A 15,035-nucleotide genomic window follows, 5' to 3' on the forward strand; every position below is an offset into this window, starting at 1 on the left:
TTTTGTTGCCCTTCGCTGGACTCTCTCCAATTTGTCCACATCCTTCTTGTAGTGTGGGGCCCAAAACTGGACACAGTACTCCAGATGAGGCCTCACCAATGTCGAATAGAGGGGAACGATCACGTCCCTCGATCTGCTGGCTATGCCCCTACATATACATTCCAAAATGCCATTGGCCTTCGTGGCAACAAGGGCACACTGTTGACTCATATCCAGCTTCTCATCCACTGTCACCCCTAGGTCCTTTTCCGCAGAACTGCTGCCTAGCCATTCGGTCCCTAGTCTGTAGCAGTGCATGGGATTCTTCCGTCCTAAGTGCAGGGCTCTGCACTTGTCCTTGTTGAACCTCATCAGATTTCTTTTGGCCCAATCCTCTAATTTATCTAGGTCCCTCTGTATCCTATCCCTACCTGCCACCATATCTACCACTCCTCCTAGTTTAGTATCATCCGCAAATTTGCTGAGAGTGCAATCTACACCATCCTCCAGATCATTTATGAAGATATTGAACAAAACCGGCCCCAGGACCGATCCTTGGGGCACTCCACTTGATACCGGCTGCCAACTAGACATGGAGCCATTGATCACTACCCGTTGAGCCCGACAATCTAGCCAACTTTCTACCCACCTTATAGTGCATTCATCCAGCCCATACTTCTTTAACTTGCTGACAAGAATACTGTGGGAGACCTTGTCGAAAGCTTTGCTAAAGTCAAGAAACAATACATCCACTGCTTTCCCTTCATCCACAGAACCAGTAATCTCATCATAGAAGGCGATTAGATTAGTCAGGCATGACCTTCCCTTGGTGAATCCATGCTGACTGTTCCTGATCTCTTTCCTGTCGTGTTCTGTGCTATGAATTTAAATGATGACCCGGGGGCGGGAGGGCATCAATCTAATTCCACATGAGGGAATTTCTTGTTTGTTTTCTTCCAATGTTGCTTAAGAACTACATTGTACTTAAGAAGGGGGGAGCTGTCCTGAGATCACGGAGGGGCTGTGCCTCATGAACTTGGCTCATAGATGGCTTTTGTTACTTGAAAAAAGCTCATGTTATGTTGATCAGCGAATCTCGGGATTTCCATGGCCTTTGCTTGCCACCACTGATTCTTGATGTCACACAACCTCTTTTGAACTACAGCTTTTAGCCAATGATAAGTCTCTCGTTTTTGCTGACTAGAGGTTTTATTTTGCCAAGCGCAAAATGCGCTTCTCTTCTGATAAACAAGTGCTAGGATTTCCTTGTTGTTCTCATCAAACATATGCTGATGGTAGTTAGTGGAATATCCAGTGGATTTCAGCACATGCCTTGTGAATAATGGTCTTGATCACCTCCCAGTGTGTTTGGATATCACTGATGTTGTCAGATAGGTCAGAGAGCCTCTCGATAGTGCGTTGCTGAAAGGTCTCATGACTAGTGTGATTTTTAAGTACCCTGATGTTAAATCTCTTCCGCATTCCTTTTAGTTGTTTACTGTGTTGTGGTGCAAGCCACATGTTCATGATTGATCTGACCAGACGATGATCTGTTTAGCAGTCATCCGTATCTCTTGTAACTTGTATATATGGACATCAGTACGGTCACAGGCTCTGACGATGACATAGTCAAGATACCTGTGTCCGGAACTTGGGTGGTTCCAAGTGGTCTTATATTTCTCCCTCTGTCTAAAGATGGCATTTGTGATAGGCAAATCATGCTCCACACATTTGCTGAGGAGGAGAATGCCATTAGACGTGACAGTTCCTGCCCCTTCTTTTCCAGTGGTGCCCCTTCAGAGTTCGGTGTGTCACCCAACTCTTGCATTGAAGTCACCCATGAGGATAACCTTGACTTTCTTTTCTGTGGTAGTCAGGACTGCATCAAGAGCACAGTAAAACTGCTCCTTTTTGTCTTCCATCATCATCAAGTGTGGGAGCATACACACTGATGACCGTTGCATACTCATTGTTAACAAACGTAAGACAAAAAGTCATGAGACATTCATTAATACCCATAGGAAGTTCTAAAAGCTGGCTAGCAATCTTGTTCTTGATGGCAAAACTAACACTAACGCCTCTCTTCGATGACTTTCCTTTCCAAAATATGGTATAGCCACCTCCATCTTCTTTCACTTGGCCTTCATCTGCCTGACTGGTCTCATTTAGGGCAGCAATGTTAGTATAATATCTTGCAAATTCGCTAGCTGTTATGGCAGTTCTTCTTTCAGGACAGTTATTGCTTGGGGAATCCATGAGAGTGCAAATATTCCAACTGGCGAACTTCATTTCTTTGCTTTGTTTGTTCCGACTGTAGGTAGAGTGATCCCCCTGGACATGGCCATCAGGCCGGGGTGTGCAAGAGAGAGCCTATGTTTAAGGCATCTTTTCTAGCCCCTCCCCCATTCAGGGTGAGCAGAGGTAATCCTGAAAAGGACTGCTCAGTCATGGGCGCAGCTACGGAATTGCGCTTTTGCGATTTCTGTCTCAAAATTCCAAATGCAAGACGACCAACACATGGCCGCTGCCTGCATGCAGATTTGTGACTAGGGACTCCAGATATCACTGCTCCTGTTCCCCACACCACTCATCCATCACCTCAGGACTTTGTTAGTAGGAGATGTTAACACCCTTGGCAGAGGTCTATGTGTGAAATATTTTAACATGGGGAGGCGGTGCACTGGCAGCAACCTCTCAAAACTTGAAAGGAAGGCGCCCTGGACTTGGTGGCAGGGACGTCCATGACAAACGGAGGTCTCCGTACTGTTGCCCTCACCTGCCTTCACAGCTGCAGAGAACTGACAGGTCCTCAAACACACCTGTTCCACTGTTGGGGTCTTGAAGTTTGGACCGCACTTCATTTGGAACCTCACTTCAGAACTGTTTGCCAAGAGTGACCCTCCCAGGACTATAAGACTCCGGACAACATAGTTCTGAGGGTCATTGGGATACACAAGCCTCTCCACCACAACAAGGTAACAGTTCAAGGAGACGACCACCTGACCTAAAGAATGATAATGTGACAATTTTAAAGGAAGCGGACAAGTCAATGTGTGGAAATTACCGAGGCATTGTTCTCCTCTCCATTGCTAGGAAGATCCTCACTCGCATCCTTTTGAACTGTCTCCTCCCTCTTGCAGAAGACATCCTTCCGGAATCCCAATGTGATTTCAGACCATGTTGGGACATCCACTGACATGATTTTTGTTTCTCAACAGATCCAAGAGAAATGTAGAGAACAACACCAGCCATTGTTTATGGCATTTATTGACCTAACTAAGTCCTTTGATTCCATCAATCATGAAGTCTTATGGAAGTTGCTGTCTAGGCTCGGTTGTTCATTGAAGTTCATTTGCATTCTCAGGCTACTTCATAATGGGATGACTGCCACCATCCAGTTTACCATCTGTACTGGTGTTAAGTAGTGCTGTGTTACTGCCCCAACCCTTTTTTCTGTCTTCCCATGATCTTGTTTCTTATTCATGACTTCCTTTCTTCTGGAATAGGGATTGAGTATCACATGGACGACTAGCTCTTCAACCTGTGATATCTTCATTCTAAAATTAAGGTCACCAGGACTGTTATTACCCACCTTCAGTATGCTGATGACTGTGCTATCCTCGTGCACACCAAGGCTGACTTGCAATCCACCCTAGATCTTTTCTCAGGTGACTATCATAGCCTCGAACTTTCCCTCAACATTGGGAAGACTAAAGTGGTCCACCAGCCTGCCCCAGCACAAGTTTCCCCCCTTCTCTCACAAATTGTCATCAGTGGTGAAAACGTTGGTAGCCACCTCTCCCAGATAGCCAATCTAGATGTGGAGATCAAACATAGGATCCATTGTGCCAGCTCATCCTTCAGAAAGTTGCTTCATCACGTCTTCATTGACGGAGATCTGCGGATGTAAACTAAGATCCCGGTCTATAATGCAGTAGTCATCCCCACTCTTCTTTGTGTGTGCAAGACATGGGTGACATACTGAAGCCATTTTAAGTGTCCGGAGTGATACCAACAACACTGCCGCAGGAAGATTCGCCATATCAGATGGGAAGACCATCGCACCAATGCCACCATTCTCTCTTCAGCTAATACCATCAGTGTTGAGGCGAAGATTATGAAACAACAACTTTGCGGGGCTGGTCATTGTGTGCGGATGACTGATACTCATCTTCTGAAGCAAGTCATCTCTTCTCAACTTAGTCATGGTAAGAGGACTTGCGGGGGACAGAGGAAATGCTAGAGGACACCCTGAAAGTATCTTAAGAATGGAGGCCATGAATTGGGAAGAGCTGGCTGGCAATAGACTGCAATGGCGTTGCATCATACATCAAGCCTCAGCCCGTTTTGAGGAGAATGTCCTTGCTCAAGAAGCTGAGAAATGGCAGAGGAGGAAGGGAAAGTGTATAGCGTCCCAGCCAGCAGTTGTGCTCTCTCCAAGCAACCACCTCTCATATAGGTGGAAAAACCTGTAGAGCCCGGATTGAATTCTCAGCCATTTTTACTCTCATCAGTGACTCATGAGTTACTCTCATCCCCTGTCAGACGTCATCCTTGTATTGAGGGATAGCTGACGATGATGACGATTTTCAAAAGCACCTAAGTAGGTTATGCACCTAATTCTTATTGATTTCAATAGGAGTTAGGCACCTAACCTGCTTAGGCACCTTTTAAAATCCCACTAGCGTCTATCTGTATCTTTAGGTATCTAAATACCTTTTGAAAATCTAGCCCTTTAGCCACTTAATGGCCATGAGAAGAGCCTTAACTAAGGGCCTGCAGACTTGCTTCTTTTGGAGAATAGTCCGTGGAGAAACTTTTCACCTGGTACCAACTTTTGCACTAGGGAATAGAGAAAAAGTAGACCAAAACAGGGGAGCTATATTGAGAGAGAGGGGGAAAAGGAAAGAAAGAGAAGAAAATAGGGAGGGAACTGGAAGAGATAGAGGAAAAGAGAAGGTGATGGGAATGACCGAGAGAGGGAGAAGGGGGAGAAAGCAGAGAGACTGAGAACTAGAGACTTCACATAAAGGTAGAGAAAGAGAGGAAAGAAGTAGAGGATAGGGGGTGAAAATGTAAAGCAAAAGTAGATGAAAAAGGAGGGAGACAGAGAAGGATTAGGCAAAAAACAATCAGAAACAGCGAAATGCAGCAATGGGAAATGGCAGAGTCCTGGTGCAGAACTGTCACAAATAGGGGAATTTTTATTACCCACCCAAAGGGATGGGAACTACTGAGCTAGATATACGTGTAGGGAGTAGCATTATTTGGTTCGTTCAGGGATGGGGAATTATTTAATTCTGCATCTTTCTAACTAGGAGTTGTAGAATTAAGATATTAGGGTGTGGGTAATAGAATGGAGTGGCTTGCGGTTCGGGAGTTACGACATTTCAACTTACGATGCAATTTTCAGGAACTAATTGTGCCATAAGTCTGAGGACTGCCTGTATTTCATTTATGCTACAAAACGTAGTCTTTGTACAAGCACATGCTGGAAATTTTCAAGCTCTGTATTCAGTCATACAAATTCATCTGCTTGAGAACTCTATCTCATATTTTCTAGTGATTTCACACACAGTAACTTATAGCCATGTCTTTATCTTGTTCCATTCCCGATTCCCATCAAATTCAGTAGGAGCTTTAGGTGGTAACACATGGCAAGGTAAAGCTGTTAGCTTTTACTAAACAATAGATAAATGGGAAGTGCTTTAGCAACTCAGTAAATAAAATAAAAGGGTAGCCCTGAGGCACACATATTTGCTCTTGTTTAATTTCAGAAGGAGTTGACTGAGTTTATAATGTTTTCATTATAAACATTATTGTAGGTTAAAAGCATAGTGTGAAAATATTTTTTTAAATGAAAATTTCAGTCCTGATATAGGTGATCACAACTGCACTGACTTCAAAAATGTGATGTCTGTTTGTCAGAGGACTTCAATTCACCTGGATTTGTGAATACTCAGCAGCTTTGAAAAAACAGGCTATAGGTGCCCAAAATTAGAAGTAAATTTTGAAATGTCCCTTAATATTTAGCCTAAAGACTCTCTCTGAGTCAGTGACAGAGCTCAGAATAGAAGCCAAGAACCTTGAATGCCAGGCTCTGTTCTAACCACATACCTTTTTAGTAAATTATTGCTTTACTGCTATTTAAAGCACTAGTAAAAAATTTCTTTCTTTTTCTTTTTCACCCTAGAAATTACCTCTTCAGGTTACATCTTGAGGATCTATCTCTAATCCAGGTATGTGCAATATATTTTTCTGTCTGTCTCAATTAGTTCCTGGTTTTGATTTGATGAAAAAGATGTTTCAAAGCTGTTAATCAAGGTATTCAGATGCTTCACAGGTACAGCAGACTGAATGGCTATTTTTGTCATCTTTGTTGCCCCTCATTATGTAAATCACATTACTCATTTTAATCCAGATTAGCCTTTGTCCTGGGCCATACAGTCCTGCTGTTATCTGACTATCTACTGTGATTTTAGTGAGAGTTAATATTTACAAAATGGAGGATGGGGAGAGAAATGGTTGCTGTACTGCAGAAGTGGTCTGACTTGCAACTGAGCACCCTGCTATGGTTTTGTTGTGAAACTCTCTTAAGAATCCATTATCCCTGTTTGAAAAGCATCTGTCCTTTCTTTGTAATTGTAAATGAAGGAGTGTACTCACATTTGCTAAGGAACAGCAAACAGCAAGGGAAAAACAAGGGTTGTGATAAACAAATACAAACTAATCTGCTTGCCTTATTTAATACAGCTAATTGCTTTTCAAAGTTATTAGAGCTTGAAATCCAAGTCTTCAGGCTTCAAGAAAAGATTAGAAAAAAACTCAGAGTAATTAATTTCCCCCCTGAACTTTGTAAGGACATAGGAAGTGTCCACATTCAGAATTTGTCATGTATCTGAGCCTTATATTCACACTGGCCTCTGAATCTCTTTACTTTTTACAGCAGTACTGCAGTATTCTTTCCATGCACACACTGCCAAAGCAAAAGTATTTGTCATCCTTTTTGAGTTCTTGGCTCTAAAAATTGTTTTACTGAATTTGATTTAAATTGGCTGATGTGTTACGATACGGAAATACAAAATGTGTGCCTGATGTTCATAAGCTTTTCGAGTGATCCTGGACCCAGTTTCAAGCATATCTGGGCTACTTTATGTTTTCACTTTGAAATCACATTATTGTAAATCCCAATAGTTAAAAAATCATGAGATTATCTGTCTTAAAAATATTTCTGGTTTTTATGCTTCATATTTTCAAGCTTCTCTCCACAATCATGAGAGCTAGAAACTTAAAAAAGAACCCTGAGACTCACATAAGCAAATGAGTACAGGAACAGGGGGTTAAAGAAAAATGCCAAATATCACAAGATTTGTGATAAAATCACAAGACTTGGCAACACTAATTAATCAATCATACTGAAACTCAGTGCAGTTCTCTTATGGTTTTATTGAGGTTTCATAATTGTCACAAAAATCTTCATCAGCTTTCATGTTGAGAGTTCTTCTTGGCTTCTGTCTTAGCTAGCTGGGCACTATGTTGTGCCACTGTTGATGTCATCAATGACATCATGAGGATGTCTGCCATCAATATTGCAGCCAACAGACTGAGCAGTTCCTGGAATCTTCTTAATAGTTCCAGAGAGCTCCTGGGTGGCAGGCAGGGGGAGCCCACAAAAATCAAAATGAAAGAATGAAACTCTAAGTGACTGAACATTTTGAAACTTTACATAATGGCAGAAATTTTTTTTCTCCTAACCTGTCAATTTTACATCTTTGCTTTCACACAGTTGTTGTTATAATAATGACACAATCTAATTTTCTTTCCTGCTTTGATCACTTTGGTTACTTTACAAGAACCAGCCTTCGTAAGAACATGCATCTGGTTTACAGCTAATAATCTACATTTTCACATCTGGAAGAGGGTATGTTCAGTAATATCTAGCAGTAAGAAGTCTGCAGTGTAGCACACTAAGAACACAAAGGGGATGGAGACGATCCAGCCCAGAGATCTATTGTTAATTATTTTGGAAAATTTCTCAAGATCTATCTTTATGTTGTCTCTTTTCTGAGGGAAGAGGAAAATAGCTGAATCTTCCTCACTCACAGGAGATACTACAGGCATCAGAACAGAGATGAATATTCCAATTCACCACCTGTTTCATCAGTTTCTGAACAGATTGTTATAGCTTTGTTTATTTTGTGAGAATTGGCTCAAAGTTTTTGTTTGTTTTTCAGCCTAAACTAACTTGTCAATTTATTTTGACCTACTAATTGGAAGTGTTTATCTAAGAATCTGGTAAAGAGTAGAGAGTGCTGAGATTTAGATCTTGATCCTTTAGGCTAATGCACATGAATAACTTTGTGCACATGCCTGAGTACTCCCAAAAGCTTCAGTGGGACTACACATGTACTTTGCTTTGCAGGACTGGGCCCTTAGGTAGGGCCACACATTGTTATCACAAATGTCCAGAGTTTCAGACTAAGGGCAGGTCTACACTTAAAACCCTACAACGGCACTTCAGTGAAGATGCTACTATGCTGATGGGAGAGCTTCTTCCATCGGGGTAGTTAATCTACCTCTGTGAGAGGCAGTAGCTACATCAGCAGGAGAAGCCCTCCCATTGACATAGCTCTGTGTATACCAGGGGTTAGTTTGGATAACTGTGTTGCTCGAGGATGTGGATTTTTCACACCCCTGAGCAATGTAATTATACCAACGTAAGTTTGTAGTGTAGACCTGGCCTAAGTTTAAAGAAATGATAATAGCCATTTAGCAACAGCAAGATAAGAGCTGGAATTCTTGGATTTAAATTTGTCTTTAAACTTACAAAATAGAAATTTTATCATTACAAAGTGCCATTTTATAATAACAATAATTATTTTTAAAATCATTAATACAATAAAATAACTACACCCTGTTTCATGCAATTGCCTAATAAATTTGCAAAGGATACATTCACATTTATTGGTTAAAAAGAAATATTATGTATTGATTAGAGAGGAAATCTTTATATAGGGTGCATTCTATTTATTATCCTTCATTAAAAACTCCATTTGAAATGTAAATCTCCACCGAGGAAATGAAAAGCAGGTTAACATTTATCAAAAAGGTAGCACTTCCATTAGAGCAGAGAGCCCTAACATCTTGTAAAAGTGATTGTTAGAATTAGATTGCTGACACATTGAAACTGCCATCTAATGTCAGGGTTCTGTGCTCTCCTTTAGAGGAAAGTCCTATTGTTTGGGTTAGCAACTTTACTATGAAAATGTCTATAGTGAACCAGAAAGCTTATGTTCAAATAGATTTGTTAGTCTCTAAGGTGCCACAAGTACTCCTTTTCTTTTTGTGGATACAGACTAACACGGCTGCTACTCTGAAACCTAGCATTTGACATGTCTCAGCAGTTCTCTTTGTGAAGGGGATAAAGAGGAGTTAAAAAGGCTGAAAGCCCTTTAATCTCCTGCCAGGGAAGCATATAAGTAAAATAAGTTCAAAGCTGACTCTTGGAACAATGACTGTATGGTGATTATGGATTAGGAAAAAAAGTCTTACAAGGCACTAGTTGTAGGATGGTATTTCACTCCTCAGAACAGGACATAACATTTATAGGCCTCATTATTACAAAGGTTACTTATACTGTACCCTTTTAAAAACAATTTTTTAACCCTTGTGGAATTTTGTCCTTAAAGGTAAAAACTTTTGGCAAAAGAAATCTACTGGACATCACCTCTCTCTCTCTCCTGTGTATATATACTGACTGTATATATAGCTATCTAGGCAGCACTAAGTCAGTCTAATGGGTATTTTTCACATAGTGTTGAAAAGTTGTAAATCCACATAACTGTGCAAGTAATAATAGGTGTCAGAAGTCAAGAGGGGATGTTAGTAAGAAATGTCTTGACTATATAACATTTTTTTTCAAGAGAGTTCATTTTAAAAATAAATGAATATGGTGCCTCTCTTGAGCTCATAGATCTGTGGGTGTTCTGCAAATGAACACAGAGTAATTTGATGGTGAAGTCATAAAGATGTTCTCCTTTAAGCAGTTGTGAGACTGAACAGAGGGCACAAACATTTGTAGCCATTATCAACATTTCTGTTGGATCTATTGAAAGTGAAATACAGTAAATGGCTTGTAAAATTTTACGATGTTTGTGACATGTAGATGTATTTAAAAATATATGACCTATAAAGCCCTAAATGGCTCAAGATCTACCTACCTGAGAAATTGCCTTTCTCATCCATTTGGTACTGGCCTTATGGCAGGGTGTTATCCTTGAACGACCCTCAGTTTTGGAATCCACTCCCCCTAATCTGAAATACCCCAGATTTGCTGACCACAAGGCCTGTCTATTCAGGGTTGCCAGTTCTCACTATTTTATCATGAGTGTCATGATATTTTTATTAAGGTCACACCTCCTAGAGTTATGTGCGCTGAATAGCTCAGTGTTCATTTTTTTAAAAGTAAGGTTTTAACCCTCATGATGGTTTGGAAACATGACCCAAGTGTACCCTAAAGTGTACCCTCAAAAGCAAGGCAAATAAAAAGTACTATTTTTTTTTAAACCTCATTGGGTTAAAAACAATGTCATGATTTTGGAGGCCTGAATCAAGATTTTAGAATGCTTGGATTGATGACGCTGGCATTTTGAGAGGCAGAGACCAGACTGGGCCAATATCTGTGGGAAAGGATGTTGTGTGGGAGAGGAACTGCTTTAGAGGCTGACTGTTATTGTTGTGGACTGCTGCTGGGTTTTGTTTTGACTGACTGTATTTTTAAACTTTGGCAGAAGCTCTTAGAACATAGGAAAAGTTCTTTTTTGAATGGGTTGATAATAAAAATAGTAATTAATGCTTACAGCTTAGATTAAATAGTGAAGTTTATTGGATATAAGTATTTTTGGGGTGTACACCTGAAGCTTTTACACAGTATTAACCCAGGCAGAAATCCCATTGAAATTAAGGTCTTCAGGACTGGAGCCTTCATTTTTGCAAGTAAATGTGTGCCTGTATAGCTTGAAATAGTTGACAAATAGAAGATATGCCTTTTGGAAAACTTCTTATAGAGAATGTCATTCTTTAAGAGTATAGTGTTTTCTTTAAATGGAATTAAATGTTTATGAAAGATGCCAGAGACCTGATGCAGGAGAAAGTACCCTCCATGAGAAAAGTTTTGGAAAATACCTGCTACTTGTTGCACTCTGAAGACATAGTATTTGCTCTTTAGACATATTTTTATGAACCTGAGGGTGTTTATCACTGGTACGGGTGATTTGGCATAAACCAGAGAGGGTGGGAATCCATTAAACACCAAGAACTAACTCCAGCCCTCCTTTCAGTTTTGTGACAGAATTTTAACAAAGGCTTCCCAAGAGCCCTTTCCAGCATATCACTATTTTCCAGCATATCAGCACTGCTGACCAGGCCGCTAAAAGGCTGGTTGATTGTGTAGCAGGGCCAAGGCAAGCTCCCTGCCTGCTGTGGCTCTGCACGGCTCCTGGAAGCAGTGGCATGTCCCTCCCTGGCTCCTACACGTAGGGGCATCCAGGGGGCTCTGCACTTTGCCCCCACCCCAAGTGCCAGCTCTGCAGCTCCCATTGGCCAGGAAATGGGGCCAATGGGAGCTGCGGGGGCAGCGCCTTGGCCGCATCTCTGCATAGGAGTCAGAGGGGGGGCATGACGCTGCTTCTGGAAGCTGCTTGAGGTAAGCGCCTCTCGGAGCCAGCACCCCTGCTCCCCTCTCGTGCCCCAAACCCCTGCCCCAGCTCTGATCCCCCTCCCTCCCTCGAACCCCTCGATCCCAGTCCAGAGTACCCTCCTGCACCCCAAACCACTCATCGCTAGCCAGAGCCCTCACCCCCCAATCCCTGCACCCCAACCCTGTTCCCCAGCCTGGAGCCCCCTCCCACACCCTGAACCCCTCATTTCTGGCCTCACCCTGGAACCCGTACTCCCAGCCCACAGCCCGTACATCCTTCCACACCCCAAGCCCCTGCCTCAGCCTGGAGTCCCCTCCTGCACCCCAAATTCCTCATCCCTGGCCCCACCCCAGAGCCTGCATCCCTAGCCACAGCCCTCACCCCCTCTTGCATCCCAAACCACTGCCTCTGCCCGCAGCCCCCTCCTGCACCCTGAACTCCTCATTTCTGGCCCTACCCTGGAGCCCACAGCCCCACCTGGAGCCCTCACTCCCTCCTGTACCCCAACACCTGAGCCAGCCTGGTGAAAATGAGTGAGTGAGTGAGGGTGGGGAGAGCGAGTGACGGGGGGTGGGGGGGGTGGAGTGAGTGGGGGTGGGGCCTCAGAGAAGGGGTGGGGCAGGGCCTCAGAGGAGGGGTGGAGCAAAGGTGTTCGGTTTTGTGCCAGTAGAAAGTTGGCAACCCTGATCAGTATGATGAAAGAATATGGGGAGAACTCTGTGATGAGACCTTGGAGATTGTTTGTCTCCCTGAGCCTTCCTTCTGTATAGCTTTCCACAGACACTGTTCCTTTTCCTCCCACCCCTTTTTGAATCCTTAGAGTCAGAGTTTGTAACTATCTTCCTGTTATGAACATAAGGATGGCCATACTGCCTCAGATCAATGGTCCATCTAGCCCAGTATCCTGTCTTCTGACAGCAGCTTGTGCCAGATGTTTCCGAGGGAACGAATGAATAAACAGAACAGGGCAATCATCGAGTAACCAGTCTCCTGTCGTCCAGTCACAGCTTCTTTCAGTTGAAGGTTTAAGGACATCCAGAGCATGAGCTTGCGTCCCTGACCTTAGCTAATAGCCATTGATAGACCTGTTCTCCATGAACTTATCTAATTTTTTTTAATTTAGTTACACTTTTGGCCTTCATAACATCCCTTGACAGTGAGTTCCACAGGTTGACTGTGCACTGTGTGAAGAAGTACTTCCTTATGTTTGTTTAAAACCTTCTGCCTACTAATTTCATTGAATAAGCCCTGGTTCTTGTGTTGTTTGAAGGGGTAAATAACACTTCCTTATTTACTTTCTGCACATCATTCATGATTTTATAGCCCTCTATCATGTCACCATAGTTGTCTCTTTTCTAAGATGAACATTCCCAGTCTTTTTAATCTCTTTTCATATGGAGTCTGTTCCATACCCCTAATCATTTTTGTTGCCCTTCTCTGTACTTTTTCCAATTCTAATATATCTTTTTTGATGCAAAGAATTAATTTAGCTTTTCTGCAACAGTCTCGTTTTCCTTGAGTGCTCTTTTAACACCTCAATCATCCAGTGGCCCCACTGATTGTTTGGCAGGCTTCCTGCTTCTCATGTATTAAAAAAAAATGTTTGCTTTCGTTTTTGTGTCTTTTGCTGGTTGGTCTTCAAATTCTTTTTTGGCCTTCCTGATTATATTTTTATCCTTGACTTTCCAGAGTTTCTACTCTTTTCTATTTTCCTCAATAGGATTTGACTTCCAAATTGTTGTTGCCTCAACAATGTATTACATATAAACTAAGAAATACAATCCTAAAGCAATTATTCTATCCAGAAATTTCAAAATCAGTTTTACTTCTATTCTGGGGATCACAAAAGCCTTCATTTCTACTGATGTTATACTGAATTTAACCTTTTACATTTTAAACATTTTTCAGTTACTATATGTACCAACTAATTTCAGTAGGAATTCAGAGATAAAAATAGGGAAATTGCTCTTTAATAATTTCATCTCCTTAATTTGTCAAGTTGCCAACTAAATAAAACACCTTGATGATGATTCTTGGTCACTCAATTATTTTTTCTTGTGTGTGTTACTTAGTTGGCGACTGTACTTATGGGTGTCTGTGATCACAGATAAAATACATGCAAGGAATCTGCTGATTTATCATTCTGCCTGAGGGCTTACCTAGTCACAGCATGATTCTTGACATCCCATCTCAAGACTTTGGGTTTGAAAACTACTTTAGGGTCCCCAATTTAAACTCCAGTCCAACTGGGACAAATGTTATGGTCGTCTTATCTCTGAAATCTACTCAAGGAGAGTACCTCTCTGTGCTTTCCTTTGCAGAAGGGAATGTCAGCCACCTATGCAGTTACATTCACCTCTGCATTGTACCCCACACTGCTCCCTTCATGAGGTCAGGAATCTATGAATGAGGAGGAGATAAGCAGGAGGAGGGCTGGGATAGGTGGGCTTCACAAGATCTTCCCCAAACACTAGTGAATCCTCAAATCTGGTAATGATGTTTGTGGCTGCCCTGAGCTATCTGTGCCCCCTTCACAAAGTAATCACCACCATCCCCTTTTTGGGAGTTCCAGGGGAGATGGAGCAAGGAAAGCTCTGGCAGCATAGGTACACTACAGCTGCATTCCCAAGGAGAAGGGTTTGGGTACTGAGCAATGGATGATAGAGCGGGAGCAAAGACATGGGATCTCTGCTCCTTTAATGAAGAGCAGTAAATCTTAAGGTTAACCCCCTTGCTTCTTCCACGGGGTGGGTCTGAAGAGAGGTTAAAACAAAGCAAAACCCTCTATATAATATCTGTAATCACAGTGCCTGTTTGTCAGTTCTGTATGTAGAATTTCTCTTTACAGATGTGATGTTTGCTTGTACATGAGGTGAAAAACTAATTAAACTGGAGGTAACTGAAATGTTAGAGATGAATTCAAAAGGTTTTGTTTTGCTTGTTATAACAAAAATATTTGTTCATCGAACAAAACTTGTGAGCAAAATTCATAATTTCATTGAAGCCAGTGGAGTTTCACCATGAATGAATCTGATCATAAGTGAATGTAGCTCAGGGCTAGCTAAACCTTATCCAAATGGCCACATTAGCCCACAGGATACACCTAATTTACATAAAATATACTATCTTGAAGCTATCCTAGTATTTATTTACAAGTATGGCCTGTGGAAACTAAATCCCACCATGCAATGCTCCTTGTCTACTGAAGATGAAGTGTTGTATGCTGAGACCTGTAGTCTCCACAGACTGCACCCACATATTGATATAGAGAGTGGCTATTACTGTAAAACACTATTCGTCACATTTGGCTTATGGCCTGCATTTTGGCTCAGTGCATCCTATGGGTGCCCAAAGTGA

The 15,035-nt window shown here is 42.0% G+C and overlaps 1 protein-coding gene across 5 annotated transcripts in view; it reads left to right on the plus strand.

Annotated features, from left to right (window-relative positions):
* SEMA5A (semaphorin 5A) overlaps positions 1-15,035 on the plus strand; it is a 659,545-nt gene that overhangs the window by 283,632 nt on the left and 360,878 nt on the right. For all 5 annotated transcript variants that reach the window (XM_084619687.1, XM_084619686.1, XM_084619685.1 and 2 more), the window contains one exon: positions 6,173-6,218. In XM_084619687.1, coding sequence (XP_084475813.1) covers positions 6,173-6,218 — 46 coding nt within the window. The remainder of the gene's footprint in view (positions 1-6,172; positions 6,219-15,035) is intronic.

This window comes from Lepidochelys olivacea (assembly GCF_965140295.1).
Source record: "Lepidochelys olivacea isolate rLepOli2 genome assembly, chromosome: 2".
Lineage (NCBI taxonomy): Eukaryota > Metazoa > Chordata > Testudines > Cheloniidae > Lepidochelys > Lepidochelys olivacea.